Below are 17,629 nucleotides of genomic sequence, written 5' to 3' on the forward strand. Positions count from 1 at the left end.
CTTAAACTTACTTTCACCAATACAATTAATATTTAATCCAGCAAAACATACTCGGAATACTGAATGATATGTGAATAATTACAGAAAATCTGATGTTTAAAGTCCAATTAGTCGTTAACAACAAACCAAAAACTGTCAGAAATTCTACGATTCAAATATTCCATACTTTTGTACTGCCTACTGAAATGGCTAAAGTAACAGTAGGTATACTATGATACATCAATCTATGGTAGACATATATTGATTGATTAATCTTGTGGTGTCTTAACTCAGCTCTGTTTGCCAATTGTATTGCTGTCAAATTTTATTGGTGGAGGAAGCTGGAAAGAACAATGACCTTCAGCAGAAAAAATGAAAATCTTTGTCAAAGGAGTCAAAGGCACCTGTTAATAGACTATTGACTCCGAATAATATAATTTCGACTGGTTGCCTATTCTGTGGTTGGACATTCTGGTACCAAATCAGGTAAGAGCAAGCCCAAGAATTTAAACCAAACTTTCAATCGGTACAATTTTTGGGAACAATTAACTGATTATCATTTTCTTTACACAACAAATCAATGGAATACAGTAAAACTTTCCCCTCAAATTACACCGATTATATGTTTGATTTTACTTATTTTGGTTGCTCTTATTTGACCAACTACTACAATGTACAATCACAGAAAAAGTTACCTGTTGAAAAATTATATAATCCGGAGTCAAATGTCGGTTATATATAAATAGGCTATAACAGGTATCAAACTCATGTTAGTGTTGACATGCTTGCTGCACAGTAGTAGAACTACTTAGAACACTTGTCCCCCAAAGTTCTTATGAAAAGAGTGATTATTCTTCGTGATAAAAAAATACTGAGGTTTTTATTGTACGAAGTAAACAGGCATAGGAACTACATAATCCTTAAAATTTAACCCCATTTTAACTTATAAGAATAGTTTGTTCATATCACATCTATTGACTTTTATATTCATTATGAATAAACATTTAAACAAAATTTTTAGTAAAGACTACAGAGATCATTTATTTAAAAATATTTTTCAGTGTACAACAATATTTATCTACCAACATTTAAACAAAAGCATAGGTGTCAACTCTCAAGGTATAGATTAGTGTCTCCAATTTTTTCTTCTTCAACAAATGGATTTTTTCCCAGAAAAAGAGATATCTGACAGGCATGTTAGATCCCTCCTTACCAGTATCAGAAGAAGTTTGTCTTTAAAAACAGAAATCACAAATTATCAAAAAACATTCTATGTTTTCATTGTACAGCCTAAGGTGGGTCTCATTGGGGTCTAAGCGTGACACGGGATTGTGGAGTTTTCGTAAGCGTGAAACTCAAATTATTGTGTCGTGAAAACGGGAAATGAGGTCTTGCGGGACCCGGGAAATGACAAAAAAATGAGAATTGCTTATGTACATAGTGTAAGCGGGATACGGGAATCTGACAAAACAGTAAGCGGGTTCCGGGATCGGATCCCCCAAATGAGACCCCCCCTAAGCAACCTGACATTTTGATTTGCTGATATTAATGAGTGAATTCATATGAATGATGATGTTAGAAAAAATATTAAACAGTTAAAAATATGAAGAACAAAATGAAATACAGAAAATCTCCATCAAGGAAAAAAAATCTAGGTTTGAAAAGTTGACACCATTGCAGAGGTTTCAATTTGTATCAAATATAAATTTCCACCTCTTTTGTCAAGTTCCTTTTTCATGGCATTACACAAAGTTATGTCCCTTGGACTGAAACATCTTTTCTGCAGTTAAGTCGTTGAATGTACCAGTTTCAATAGTTCTATGTGAAAACCCTTTATCAAATGATAGCATATTGATTATATAAAAGGTCTCTGATTCTGAAATAATCATCACACATGGCACCTTCCAACTGCATTCTTCCTGCTTCATACTGAAAAATAATAATATCCAAGGCATTAGAAATATGTGCAAATTGTGAGAATGATATTCTGGACTTTTACCAAAAGATCAAGATGCATTTATTTGATTGATTGACATAAAAAATGAGAATTAGACCAATAACAAAGCATCCTTTAAAATGGAATTTAAACAATAAAAAACATCTAAATTACATACACTACAGTCTGTTAGAACACATTGTTTCATCTGTCCCATTATTCTTTTTGTTTTTAGCAGCAAACATTTGTTTTTTCACAGAAGGTTCATTTATGTGGATCATACATTGGTTGTTTCAAAAGCTCTCTTCAAGTTTATAAACAAATTGCTAAGGGCAAACCAAATGAAAACTGTTTTAGCTAATTTTCCACTTAAGAATGCTGTTAACTTAATCAGATTGCTGTTGATGTTGCTTTCTATTTTTATTAGATATGCATTTGGTCATAATTTGTTTTTACTGGCTATCCAACCTTAAAAAACGTATAATTTTAAATAATTCTCTTTTGATCTTGTATTACATATTTAACCTGGCTTATTCTGGTGACTTATTATTGTTAGACACAATCTGTTTGACACTTTTTCACTGAATACGACTTCAGGTCAAATTAAAGGCAAGTAACAAAAAAATTGCCCCAAGCAAAAGAGGAATAGCTTCAACTTCCAGAGCACCTGCATTCTACCCACTTCCTTTATAGTGAGATTCTTGTTGCAAAAACTTTGTTTTTTTTTCTGTTTAAGATTTTGTATATAATATTTTTTCCTAACTTTTTTGTTCAGCCATTGAGTTATCCATTCTTCCTTGATAAATAGAGAATGTGTCCGTTGGTCACTGATGATGCCCTTGCTTGCAATATTGACTACACCCAAATTGGACCTTGATCTGTGTTTTATGGTAATAAAGTTTGAGAAAGGTGACTAATTTTGGGAGGTACAGACTGACAAGAGTAATAACTTAAAATTGAGAAATGATGAGTCACAGATGAGGTGGGGGTAAACAGATTAACTGAGTAGTCAATCATACCCTGATCATCTCAATCTGAGGAATACCATAATAACTATACTAACCCTTCTCACTGCTACTGTATCATTAACAATAAGTACACCTCCTGCAAACTCTGCCTGGAAACCTTCTAATTGTAGTACACGCTTGAAGTCTGCTAGCTTTGGTTCATTGATAAAAACAGCTTTGTGACCCTGAATAACTTGATCAGGCAAGGCCTCCAATGTAGGAATCAAATCTGCTGAATCATCATCATCATCATCTGCAAAACAAAATTCATTTTATTTCACAAACAACTCATTTAAATTCAATCAAAAACAGAGAAGCTCTACTTATAAAATCTCATTAAGACTTTTCTATTTTTGTTGATTTATTACTTTGAGAACCTTATTTATCATCAAAAGAGATCTCACCTCCATTACTTCCTTTAATCCTATAAAATTAGGCTGCAAAATATTGACCTTTATATACTCCTTTTATTGATTTAATGGAATCCTAACTTCATCTTGACATATCAAACTAAGTGTTTAAAAATTTGTGAATTAAATTGTTCTCTATTCTATTTGACACAATAGATTTTGTGGTCATCTATACATACCGGTAGTTTAATTTTTTTGTTTAACTAAAAACTTTCCTATTGTATTTATTGATTTTTTACTGCATCATGTCCAGTGGTAAATATTTCATGAATTTTCAGGACAAGATATTTACAATAAATATGATTGGTAGGCCCTGTAATAGCCAGGTATTTGGTAGAAAATTTGGAATGCCATTGGAAAATGCATCTTCGCTAGCCAAGATGTGGAAAATGAGGGACAGACAGCTAGCACTACAGGTGAGAGCATGACACTCTTTACACCAAATTCTCCAAAAAAAGACCACTGACAAGATTCCTGTCTTGTAAAAGAAACATGAAAATGTGTTTCGGTTTAACTGTTTAATCTACTGTCATTCTGTTTTTCTAGATGACATTTTAAACTTTCAAAGGTGCACAGAAACAGCAAAAAATCACTTAAGTGTATCTATGTTTTCTGTTTGTCTAATGATCCTTGACCTTTCATATATATGTATATCCTGTCGGAGTGTCCTCTTTCCTTACACTTTAATATTGTACCGTTCAACCTCCCTCTTAACTTACTATCCTTTTTGTCTTCATCAGCGATCTCCCCATCTTCTGCTTCATACATAGCTTTAGTATCTCTTTTGTCTTTCTTTAATTCTATCAGTCCATCAACCCAGGCCAATTCAATCTCTTTAGCTTTAGCAAAGTCTAAAGAACTAACAACATAGTCTCTTAATCGTAACTGAAAATAAAATGAGTAATTAGTAGTTGTTATGATTACAAGTCTTTTGTTGAGCAACAATTGATATTATTTGATTTGATTTGAATTTCTGTGTTTAAACGCCACTTTTAGGCACCACTTTTGGTCTATTTCATGGCAGCTAGTTTTTATTGGTTGAGGAACCCAGTGCCCGGAGAAAACACCAAACCTTCCATAGAAAAACTGACAATCCAAGTCAATTAAGATTGCAGTCGAATGCTCCTGTACCAGCATGGTTCGAACTCACAACCTCAGTGTTGAATGGCAAGTAATTCCAGTAGCAGAACTACGTAAACCACATGGCCACCAAGGCCCAAGCATTATTTGAAGGCAGACTTTCTTTCTAGTTTAATGTGCAATTTATTGATATTATCTTTTACCATAACCTTACATGATATGGTTAAAAGTAATTAACAAGATATGAATACAAGTCTTTGGTCAGACAATAAAAAAAAAATGTGGTATTAAAACTTCATTCATATCACATGTTTTGCCATGATGTTACACAAATTGCTCCTAAGTCATAATCAATATCATAACAAAATTTTATTTCTTTTCTTTTCTTTTTTTAATGCTTGGTGGGTTTTTTTTTCATATGCATATTATTTTTTCTGCTTTGTACATGCAAGTGGTCATTTCAAAGAAGTACAATGAAAATCGTATCAAAAACCTTTTTTTCTCTGCATAAATTTTTTTCGGCAGAATTCTCATTCTGTTCCACCTCTTCCAGAACTGTGAAGACTATTTCCAAATATGCACCGTAATGTAAATGATATCATTATAAATGCAATAAAAGTATGCATTGCACTTAAATAGTGCTGGGAATGTGTTATTTTACATCAAAAACGTATTATTACATAATAAAATATCTGTTGGAATAAAACACCAAATAAAACAATCAAATTTGCATTAACCTTTTTCACCTTAATTTCTTCATAATGGACAATGATTTCTGAAATGATATCACAGTCAAATGCAAACTCTCATATTTTCAATTAGACCCCAAAACAGTATAAAAACCAAGATATTATCTAAATTAATGAAACTATATGTAGACAATTGTTCTCCATGCTATATCAATTTCAAATATTTAAAAGCAAACATAGACTCATTTTCCACAAAAATCGACTCCCATTTTTCCGTAAATACAAATTAAATACTGAAATGAAATCTTCCCCATATTTTTTGCTTTCCTAGGAAAACCAATAAAAATACGAACCATACAATACTTTAATACAGGAAAAATCATTGTCCCTAATGTGTTTTTATAATCAGACATCTGGTGTATAAATGAAAGATTCAGTTTGTTATTCTCATCTAATTCTAATCAAACATATGTAATAGTTATCTGCCAATAAATATCAACAATATAAAATGTAAACAATATTCCTTTTTCTTTTATTAATGCATGAGAGATCTTATTCTTTGAAAATAATAAAACCTACACAAGATTTCTTTTTCTGAAACTGTTTTATAGCTGATATGTTTGAGTGCAACACCGACATTGAAAGGTGTCACGTGCTGGTGCAGACTGTAATACTGTTTAATATTTTTATCAATTCATGTTATTCTTTATGTTGTATGCAGAGGCGGATTTAGGCCCCCCCCCCCCTTTTTGGGAAAAAATTTTGTTGCTTATATAGGGAATCATTGAAGCGTGACTGGAGCGGGCCCCCTCTTAGGTCAGTCAGTGGGCCCCCACTTATGTAAATTTCTGGATCCGCCACTGGTATGTATATATGTGTTATCTTTGACTCCTATATCTATTGTACAGTAATGTACAGTATGTTAGAAAGAGGACTTTCTACACTGTTTTGTCATCTGAACATGCATGTATGTGCCTCTCCCTAGTCAGGAGCCTGTAATTTAGTGGTTGTTGTCTGAACATGCATGTATGTGCCTCTCCCTAGTCAGGAGCCTGTAATTTAGTGGTTGTTGTCTGAACATGCATGTATGTGCCTCTCCCTAGTCAGGAGCCTGTAATTTAGTGGTTGTTGTCTGAACATGCATGTATGTGCCTCTCCCTAGTCAGGAGCCTGTAATTTAGTGGTTGTTGTCTGAACATGCATGTATGTGCCTCTCCCTAGTCAGGAGCCTGTTATTTAGTGGTTGTTGTCTGAACATGCATGTATGTGCCTCTCCCTAGTCAGGAGCCTGTAATTTAGTGGTTGTTGTCTGAACATGCATGTATGTGCCTCTCCCTAGTCAGGAGCCTGTAATTTAGTGGTTGTTGTCTGAACATGCACGTATTTCGGTAGGATGGTGCAAGCATACGATTTTTATTGCGTCTTACACTTTGAGAAGCGAATAATCTTCAACTACTTTATTCAAATTTTGTGTAAAAACGTTAATTTTGAGCTATGAAAGTCAAGTGGCTCGAGAATTTTCTGAGGAAGTTTAAAAAAATTGCAAAGAAATATTTTTACATTGGGTTAGCTTTCATTAATAGTCTTAACTATCTATAGATTAACAACTTTTGGTTATATTTATAATTTAGAATCATCATTGAAGGTGGGGGACGATTTTGCAGATAATTAATTATATTGATGTGCCATTTGTATGCAAGAGTGACATTTCGTTGTATTATGTGCCAATTCGAAAAAGTTATGCGAGTATTCTCTCCCCTTAACAGGCTCATTATTTTATAATTAAGTTTAGGTTTCTGATATAATTTTGAATAATTACAAAATGTATCAATTCAATATATTTCAGTGTTTGTTATTGGTGTATCAAAAACATTGATGTACGAATATAATTTCATAAATTTGAAACGTTTAAAATGATTACATACCAATATAAAGAAACGTTCATCATTTTTGAAAAACACTATGAACGAAAATCGATTTATTTATCTTCCCTTGGTGACAGATTGATTGGGAAATGAACCAGCGTAATATAATGGTAATCACAGAGAGGGACCAGCAAGCAATTTTTAATTGTAGCTTATTCAACATTAAAACAATTTTCCACTATAAACAAATGTTACTTTATACAAATATAAGGACTTTGTTAGCTAAATCTACAAATTTTATTAGATATTATGATTTTTTATTGCAATAGATTAATATGCTAAGCCATTGGCCTTCTTCAGTTCTTTATTTTTCCTCACAACTACATGGCTGACAATACATTTGTATTCTTATTGTTTATAGTTAAGAAAAACAGACCAAAACACCAAAAATTACCACTGAGCAATGAACCTTGAAAATGAGGTCAAGGTCAAATAAAACCTGTGCAACTGACATATAGATCATAAAATATTTGCATACACCAAATATAGTTGACATATTGCATATAGTATTAGAAAAAAACCCAAAAAACTCAAAAACCTAATTTTGACCACTGAACCATGAAAATGAGGGAAAGGTCTGTTGACCCCTGCCAGCTAGACATGTACACCTTACAATCATTCCATACACCAAATATAGAAGACCTATTGCATACAGTATAAGAAAAACAGACCAAAACACAAAAACTTAACTATAACCACTCAACCATGAAAATGAGGTCAAGGTCAGATGACACCTGCCAGTTGGACATGCACACCTTACAGTGCTTCCATACACCGAATATACTAGACCTATTGCTTATAGTATCTGAGATATGGACTTGACCACCAAAACTTAACCTTGTTCATTGATCCATGAAATGAGGTCGAGGTCAAGTGAAAACTGTCTGATGGGCATGAGGACCTTGCAAGGTACGCACATACCAAATATATTTATCCTATAACTTATAATAAGAGAGAATTTAACATTAAAAAAAATCTTAACTCTTTTTTCAAGTAGTCACTGAACCATGAAAATGAGGTCAAGGAAATTGGACATGTGACTGACAGAAACTTCGTAACATGAAGTATCCATACACAAAGTATGAAGAATCCAGGTCTCCCACTTTCTAAAATATAAAGCTTTTAAGAAGTTAGCTAACGCTGCCGCCGGGTCACTATCCCTATGTTGAGCTTTCTGCGACAAAAGTCGCAGGCTCGACAAAAATGACATGAAGACACCAAGATTTTTTCCCCAGAAACTCTTATAACATGCTGACTGACATTTTAAATGACACCTTACAAGCTATATCTGTAGATTTTTAACTCATAAAACTTTCTATTTTGAGAAATCGTTACATCTGAACAAAAACATTTTCACCCACAAACTATTTCAAGATCTATTTCCAAATCACAATGGACTGTAACAATTGATTTGAAATATATAAATCAAGACAAGTTGAGATAAGCTGTCAATAAAGCAATGGAACTCATATAAAACTATATTTTACTTAAAGAAGTGATGTAAAAGATAGTAAAACACAACATTTTCCCATAGACAACAATTGTAGCATTTTAGGTGTTACATACTTCCTAAAGTGGATTTTCCCAACAAAAACTGGTTAAAAATAGAAAAAAATCATTCTGCTTAATTTTGACAAGGTTTTTAGGCAAAGTTTAGTTATCTCCCATAACCATCAATTCTCCACTGAAAAATATATGTCTAGTCACACTTTAGGAAAGACATATTATTTTGTCCATGTCATATGGAAATAATCTCATCATTGATACCAGGATTCAAACTTGTATTTGCGTCAGACACAAGTATTGACTACAAAAGACTCATCAGTGATGCTCAAATCAAAACAATGTTCAGAAGTGTTGAAGAGGTCTCTAGTAATAAATAAACATCTTGTCAAACAAAGGGCAATTAGAGTAAGTTCTGAAAATAAAAATAAGAAAATGAGGTATGATTGCCAATGAGACAATTCTCACAAGAGACCAGATGACATAGAACCTTCATCAGGTACCTTTGAGTTTTCAATAAGTTTGGGTATTATACTAGTAAATTACCTGGAAAATGTGGCTTTCTCTGGTAGCATCAACCATTTCCCCAACATTGGGAGTTAATATCTTTACCCCATCCAATCTACTACAATATTCTGCCATAGAATCAGTTGCATCTTTTGTTCCTCGTACCAAGATCTGTGATAGAAAAGATATTGTTATTACAGCAGACCATATAAATTGTCTTTCAACTGATTAAAATTTAGTAGATTTTGACTAAAAGTATCAATATGAAATAAGAAGATGTGGTATGATTGCTAATAAGACAACTCTCAACAATGATCAAAACCCATACTTCAAAGTCCACATTATGTTTATGCAACCTTAAATTTAATTTATAATCAGAGTGCAGATTAGGTTTTCTCAAATCCTAATTCTGAAACAGGAGAGACTCTGTATTAGTTTTACAACTAAATTCAGTTTTTTTTATTAAAGACAATCAAACTAAGTTTAATGTATTCTTAATTTCAGAGTCAGCAGCTAGAAATATTCTGGACAGTGAACTCAATTTTAATCTTTTTTTACCATCATAACCTTTGAACATATGGCAACTTTATCCTACTTAGAGAGAACTCAGCATGTTTTAAGCCACCAATGTCATTGAGTTTCTATAACAACACTGAAAGGTCAAAATACCCATGAAACAAATATTTCTGAAAGGTCAGAGCTGTCTTTTTCCATGGTATTAACTGAGAATTTAAACAATAAAATAGAATATATAATTACTAAGTGTCAATGTTCCATACAAACAAATACCTTATTGTCATGCTTATAGAGTAATTACTGTTTTTAATCCTTTAAAATCTTGAAATGTTACTGGGAAGCATTTTAAATAATATGCTTAGATTTGATTGGATAAAAAAATTATGTTTATCTGACAAAGAGTTCAAAGCAATGGCAGGAATAACTTCCATGATCTAAATAGGAATTTTGGTGATAATTATGTTCTAATCCCTGCCAATTTTAATTTTAAACAGTGCAAACTATTGAATAGCCTGTATTTTTTGTTATTAATTCAAAATTATGTATGATTAACAGGATATATTGCAGATAAACCAATCACAATCACTCAGATCCCCTTCCTCTACAACGACAGAAAACATGAAAAAAGAAAAAAATAATGCTATTCAGAGGTCTTCAAAAACAAACAATTACGTCTGTTTATCAGCAGAAAACACAAAATTGGTACAGTTATTTGGTTTGAATGCATAAAGTACAAAGGAATTTTTAGCTTCTGGAATATATTCTAACCAAGCCAAAGTAGACAGAGGAAAACAATAAAAAAAAATGAAATTGCACTTTTATTTCAAACAAATAATTTGATATTACATAACGTTAATAGACTCATCAATCTTATATGAATTCTGTGTGTTGTATTTCTGATACATGTTTGAAATTAAATATTGCTATTTTAATTAACTCTGAGTGCATTCTATGACTTAATTTAAAACTTTTAAAAATCATTAAGTAGAAAACAGGAATGATCAATTACGCATAATTAAATTTAAAAGCACCTGAATTCACTCCCGGTTTTTAGTGGAGTTCGTGTTTGTTTCTTATTTATTATTTATAACTGTTGATGTAAATGTCCTTTGGTTTGTGAGTCTTTGTTTACTCCTTAGTTTTGATTGTTATTGTCTTCACTAGAAAGCATGTGACTGTTTCATAGAATGAGGGGGGATAGGACCTTTATCAGGACTCCGGGATCAGGTGTTTTTAAGTTTGGGATTTCGGGATTGACCCTTTTGGGATTCGGGAATTCTTTTTTTTGGATTTCGGGATGTCTGGATTTACTTTATTTAAATTCGGGACCTCGGGATTTCGTGTTTTAAGCCCAGGATTTCGGGATCAGGACCCCTCCTATCCCCCCTCTAGAATTGCCCTTTATTCAATTTAAAAATGTTAAAGATTCCAATTACTGTTATGTTTAGTTTAAGCCATTAATATGATGTGTTTCATGAATTCCAATATTTGAAAAAAAAATCCCCAATTCCATGTTGTACCGATCAAGCTTTCCATCTAGAATCTTAGTTTTTATGTAGGGACCCAGCTTGACAGTCTCTAGAACGACAAAAAACAATATAAAAAAACTAACAGTTCCATGCCCACACTGTACTGTAACCAGATAATCCGACAAAAATCAATCAAGCTAAACTGTCAACTGATGATCCGACAATAATCAGAGCAATCTTTTTAGCTGATTTCTATATTTGAAAGTTATCTGCCTAATTGAATAGACACTAAACAATGAAATTCTTGCATGAAAATTTTAAATGGTTTTATGTTCATGTGACATACAGTAGTTCTTTTTAAGGTAACAAATTAAGACCAGGAATGGATCTGCAATCTTTGATGAAAATTTGCCTTATACGCGAGTGTTGTGAAATTTCAAATTATCGGCAATCAGGAAGTTGCTACACAGCAGATGTAAAATTGCTAACTTGCTAAAACTCAACATTAATCAGCAGCAGAATAAATATAAAATCTTTCCAATTTTTTAAAAGCCAAGACAACTTAAAAGACAGCAGACAATGTCTACCAGTTACTAGACCCGCTTTCGTTTTCAGAGACGCAGGTAAAAAGACATGAACTTTGAAGTTAAATTACTTCGTCAGTTTTGCCATTTTCTGAACACGTGAACTGAACATTTGTCACATTGTTTTAAATGTGAGCCATGATAATGTTATACCATATTATACTATTCCGGAAATCTTCATTTTGAACATGTGAACTCAACGTTTATCACATGTTTTTTTTAATGTCATTTCATATTAAAATATCTTCTTCCCACTTAAAGAAGACACTGTGAGTTATAAGTACCGTAAGCAATGTCATTGACTAATAATACAAAAAGGTCACCCTGTGAGTTATAAGTAAGCAATGTCATTGACTAATAATACAGAAAGGTCAACTTATACCAAGGCAGTGAATTATCACTAATAGTTCACAGCTGTCATCCTAGTCCATTTTTTCCCCACCTTGATCAGCATGATACCATAACAATACTGTAAATTCAGAAATTATTGCCTGCATTTATTATTGCAATTTTTGAGGATTGGACAAATAGGCAAGATTTTCAGGAAAATCTGATTTTAGCTATATATATATATCATATTTAAGAAGCAATGTGATATCATTGTGATAATTTCTGAATTCACAGTAGTATCAATATGTCTGGAAGTCCACGTTTTAGTCATCTGAGTACAAAACAAATAAAAAGTCTGTTCTTTTGCAATGTGAATTATATCAACCTTTATATTTCTAAATTGTGTACATTGCTTAAAAATTATATGATGTCACTAAATCTGTATACAAACATTTAAAAGTAGGGCTAAGGACAATGTTAGAGCAATGAAACAACACAAAAAAAATAAAAATAGCTAGTCTTCAAAAGTAAACTATGTATCTGTGACGGAGGGCCAGTGTGGCATGCTTTTTTGCTAGGCCAAGGGGGACTAACTGTGCATGCTAGACCCAAAAAGACTTATCACAGACAAGTTGCAAAGTTTATACATGTTCTCTAAAACATTTAAAAATTCAATAAATAACATTTTTCCCATATTGCTTAAACTTTAGTAGGTTTTTTTTATATGATTGGGATTTTCAATAAATAAGCAGATTCACTGCGCAAAATGTCACAGACTTTCACGTGTATAATTTTAGAAAAAAAACGTTTGATGCACAAATGGTTTTGGTAAATATTTTCCATTACAAACATTTCTCTTGAAAAATCAGTTTTTCAAAAGTCAATAAAACCACACATTGACCTCATCAAAAGACAGTAATTGTATAATATATGCCAAAGATAATTCCAAATAATTCACAATGTATTAAAGGTTAATATCTATACTAGGTCAAAGTATGGCCTCCAACACTGAGCAAAAAGTTTGCTCAAACCTAACAGCAAGCTATAAAGGGCCCCAAAATGACTAGTGTAATTTTAACAGGAAAATTAATAGGCAACTATTTAACCCCGCCACATTATTTATGTATGTGCCTGTCCCAAGTCAGGAGCCTGTAATTCAGTGGTTGTCATTTGTTTATGTGTTACATATTTGTTTTTCGTTCATTTTTTTTCATAAATAAAGCCGTTAGTTTTCTCATTTGAATTGTTTTACATTGTCTTATCAAGTAAAACAAGGCCTATTATAGCTGACTATGCGGTATGGGCTTTGCTCATTGTTGAAGGCCGTACGGTGACCTATAGTTGTTTATGTCTGTGTCATTTTGGCCTTTTGTGGATAGTTGTCTCATTGGCAATCATACCACATCTTCTTTTTTATATATTCCACTTTACATAATACACTCCCACTTAAAATGTTATCTGATGACCTGATATTAAACAGAAGATTGTTATAAACTCTTTAACTGAAACCTCTTTGAATTGGTTTTACAAAGAAGTTCATATAACATTAATTGACCCTTAACCTGAGGGAAAACCTTGAAGTTTAATGACTACTTAAGGTTTTCAGCTAATTTTTCAATATTCTGGACATTGAACTCAATATTAATCTAACTGGAGACATGACTACATCTTTCCTTATAAAAATCTTTATCCTACTTAAGGAGAACTCAGTAAGTCATTTGTAAAGAATATCCTTATGTAACTATTATAACCCAGAGAGGTCAAAATACCTAAGAAACAATTATTACCGATAGGTCAAATTGGTCTATCTTCAGCTAGGTCAATGTTTTCTACCAATTTTTTATTAGCAGAATAGCATATCAGGTCAATATCTCTACACAAATTTCACATGAATAGTTGCATTCCTTTCATTATCTTTCTAAATAGTCCACTCTTACCATCTGTAAATTTTCTGGTCAGATTTGACTGTTTAAATATAAAAACTATAGGGGGTACCTAATTTCCACCTACAAAATTTACTTCCTGAACGAAAGTTGAATGCATACTACTATATTGTATTTGTATACCCCCAATATATCTTGATATTTGAGGAAGCAACCAAATAACACATAAAACACCAAAAGACATTTATAGTGTCATCACATAAACATAAGTCTAGACCAATTGTGAATTTAACAGTCTACCATTAAAGATCTACCAAAAACAAATTCATACATTTATAATCACATGTATATAAATTAGATCTAACTACAGAGGGCTTTCTTAATTTTGCTTTTGCTAATAAAAGGAAAAGAAACAGGAAGTACAAGGCCAAAAACAAAACCTTGAAAAGACAATTGAGGCAGCACAACATTACATATAAAAGTAAAGGTGTAGAAAAGTGATTTTGGGGGGGGAACTTAGGTTTTCCAAGGGGTAGGCAGTTTATGCTTCACAAGTGGCATTTTTCAATGTTGTGCCTTTATTGTATAAAATTTAAATGATTGTAAAATTACATGTTAAAATAAATAAAAGGAGAAAAAAAAATACTCCCATTTTGATAGTTTTACTATCCATTGGTTCATAGAACTGTAAGTTTTGTATTGCTCATAAATGATTTATCTGTCGCCTTTGATATAATCAAAAATTGTTTTATTGGTACCATCATGATTTAATGGACCATTATTACATGTCTGTGTTGCAGATTAACTTAGATATACTATGTCCCACTTGTTTTAGCCACAATCATATCTTTAAACATCATCATTTATTCATCCCTGCACATTTTTGCTGCATTTAGATGACAAGTATACATAAATGCACATTTTGAAAAGGTATATTCAATGGATTAAAAGCATCTACTAATGGATTATCAATTTTCCTCATCCTACATGCATCATACAGACAAAATATCCAACAATCATTGTTCTGGCAACTGTATGAAATAATAAAAGAGTCAAACAAATGGATGATTTGGTTACATGTTGTCTAAATGTTTCTTTCAATAAACATAGAAATATGTACAGTTATGGGATTTTCCACACGCAAAGCTTTGAAATTAAATCAAAACCAAATAAGGATATTGAAGCTAAAGTACAGCATAACTCTGATTAACTTTGTGTGACTGAACATTTTCCGTATTTTTTAAACAGTTTTAAATAATTAAGAGTCTTTTCTTTTAAGCAGTTTAAAAATTGCATAAGTTTATATAATATTAGCATTATGGTAAACATTAAAGACATTGACAAACAGATGAATAGATAAGTAGACTTCAATTTATATTCATTGATATCATCAGAAGCCTAGTATTTTTCTGGGTTTTATAAAAATATAGCACCATGGCCCTATACATTCTATTATAAAATCATTTAAGATAGCACCATGGTAGAAAATATAGCGATATCATAGGGTACCAAGGTGCTTTTGGGCCCCTTGAAAACACTGCTCTTTGCATTTAAATATGAGCAGTAACTCTTTCAATATTGTTTATCTTTGCAAGAGTTGTCTTTCTCTTTTTGGATGTGTTGCCATTTTCCTTTGACATGGGGTGACTTTCGAAACAGCAGATACAGTACTGTTTAAAAAGGGGAAATGCAAGAATTATGTATGTTTTCTTTATGCACTTAATGATTGGTTCTAGGCTTACTTTTTTGAGTGCCAATATTGCAGTTAATTTCTTAGTAATTCAAGAGCTTTGAACTTGAATGAAACAAAATAGCAAGCTGTGCTAAAATACTTGTTTGTTTCCAATTACATGAAATATCAGCTTTTTCTTGGAAATTTTGACATCACATGAGAAAATTTCCTATTTTAAAATTTAAAGTTGATTATAGGAAAAAGTCAAGATGCCAGTTGTTAGAAAATAATAAGGTCAAAAGAGCATACAAGGGGTTAATTTGGAATGATTCATTCATGAAAATTGCACATCTAAAGTTAAGAAATTGACAGTTTTGAATCTTGACCTTTTGATTTGTCCTTTGCTGTGTTACACAAAGGGAATATGGACTTTTGAATATTGGCTTTGTGAGCCTTCCTGATGAAGGTAAATCCAGAAAAGTGCTTCAACACTTTAAATTCATAGACTAGTACTGTTTTCATTTTTTTAAAACAACATCAGAGTTGAGTACATTCATTTTTCATACAATCTAATAAATTCTTGGGATGGAAAATAAACAACATGTTTTGAAAAAAAGATGAAATGCAATATTGATTAAAAGAAAACATCTAGTCTGGATTTATCAGGTCTTATTATCTTTCAAAAAGACCTTGATGAAAAAAAAATTTAGCTTGAGGGATGTAACCACAAAAGAGCATTTGATTGATTTTACAAAAGACCTTGTCAAGACTTCAGACTTAGAAAATCTTGTTACTGGAATTGTAAAGAAATTGTTCAGTAAGTTTGAGTCATCACTGGAAAAAAAGTTAAATGATAAAATTACTAAAATTGAAAAAGAGATGGAAGAGAAAACAGAGGCTTTATCTATTGAAAACGAGCACCTGAAAAAAGACTTGATTATGGTGTAATGTCCTCTCATATAACTCCTATTAAGACAGACCTAGCAGAAACAGCTAAAGTTTCCAAGATAGCCAATTTAAGCAGCAACTATAATGAATAATATTCCAGGAAAAACAATATCAAGGTGTTTAACTTCCCAAGTAGAGATAGACAAAACCTCCGCAAGGATTTCATTGAAATGGCGAAAAAGGATCTGGATGTTAGTTAGAAGAAAGGGATGTTGAGGCAATACATAGGTTACCTGAGCTGTACATGAGCCAAGTCCACTTATTGTTCGCTTCTTTAATAGTGATGTGAAGAGAAGTGTCATGCGTGTTAGGAAGTAATTGAATGGGAAAGTGAAATTTGATGATGATGTCACTCAAAGAAATATGGAACTAATTCATAGGCTAGAGAAGAGCAATCATTTTAAACAGGTTTGGTTTTTTAATTGTGGTGTGTATGGTAGAACAGAATGTGGTGAACAGATAAAGTTTGGGATGTATGACGACATGAACTTTAGACTCAGACAATTTAGGTCTGGGTGTTAACATTTGTGGAAAAAATATTTCTGACAATTTAAAGTTGTAAGTTTTAGAAAAATTGGAAAAAGTTTCATTTTTTTTGAATATTTTTTATACATGTATAAATTTAACGAAAAAGGAAATAAGAACTCTAGAATTTGCAAAAATTGTACTTTACTTCAAGTATAAAATGATGCTTTAGTTTTATATTTATGTTTTTATTCAGTATTTTAACAATTACTTAAAGATAATAGTTTTCAAAAACATTTGTTTGTTTGCCTGATGAATATGTATTCTCAATATTATGTGAATATCAATACATGTATGTACATGTATAGTGTAATTGTATTTACCTCATTATGGGGTCTCTGTAACTTTTAACAGTAAATTGCCAGGGTTTGCGAGATAGTGCAAAAAGAAAAGATGTGTTTAATTTACTGAAAACAAAAAATTATAATATTTACTGCTTACAAGATGCGCATTTTACTACAGAAATTGAGAATGCTGTCAGATCCATGTGGGGTTTTCATTGTTTTTTCTCTTCTTTTGCCTTGAATTCACGAGGAGTATCAATCATGTTTAATAATAATTTTGAATTTAAAGTGCTTAAAGAAAAAAAAGACTTGAATGGCAATTACTTAGCATTAGATGTTATAATAGATAAACAGAAACTTACACTTGTGTCATTATATGGAC

General features: G+C 31.9%; 1 protein-coding gene across 2 annotated transcripts in view; it reads right to left on the reverse strand.

Moving 5' to 3' along the window:
• Positions 1-993: 993 nt before the first annotated feature.
• The window catches only part of LOC139515983 (cleavage and polyadenylation specificity factor subunit 2-like), a 167,125-nt gene continuing 150,489 nt past the window's right edge, over positions 994-17,629 (reverse strand). The window contains exons 17-21 of one of the 2 annotated variants that reach the window (XR_011662884.1): positions 9,076-9,207; positions 4,052-4,217; positions 2,979-3,175; positions 1,489-1,908; positions 994-1,212 (exon numbers count right to left, since the gene is read on the reverse strand). Coding sequence is in view for 1 of the 2 variants with exons in the window: in XM_071305780.1 (XP_071161881.1) it covers positions 1,816-1,908; positions 2,979-3,175; positions 4,052-4,217; positions 9,076-9,207 (588 nt within the window). In the remaining variant the exon portion in view is untranslated. Of the gene's footprint in view, positions 1,909-2,978; positions 3,176-4,051; positions 4,218-9,075; positions 9,208-17,629 lie in introns of both variants that reach the window. The other variant, XM_071305780.1, reaches the window with a different exon arrangement.

This window comes from Mytilus edulis, chromosome 3 (assembly GCF_963676685.1).
Source record: "Mytilus edulis chromosome 3, xbMytEdul2.2, whole genome shotgun sequence".
Taxonomy (NCBI): Eukaryota; Metazoa; Mollusca; class Bivalvia; order Mytilida; family Mytilidae; genus Mytilus; species Mytilus edulis.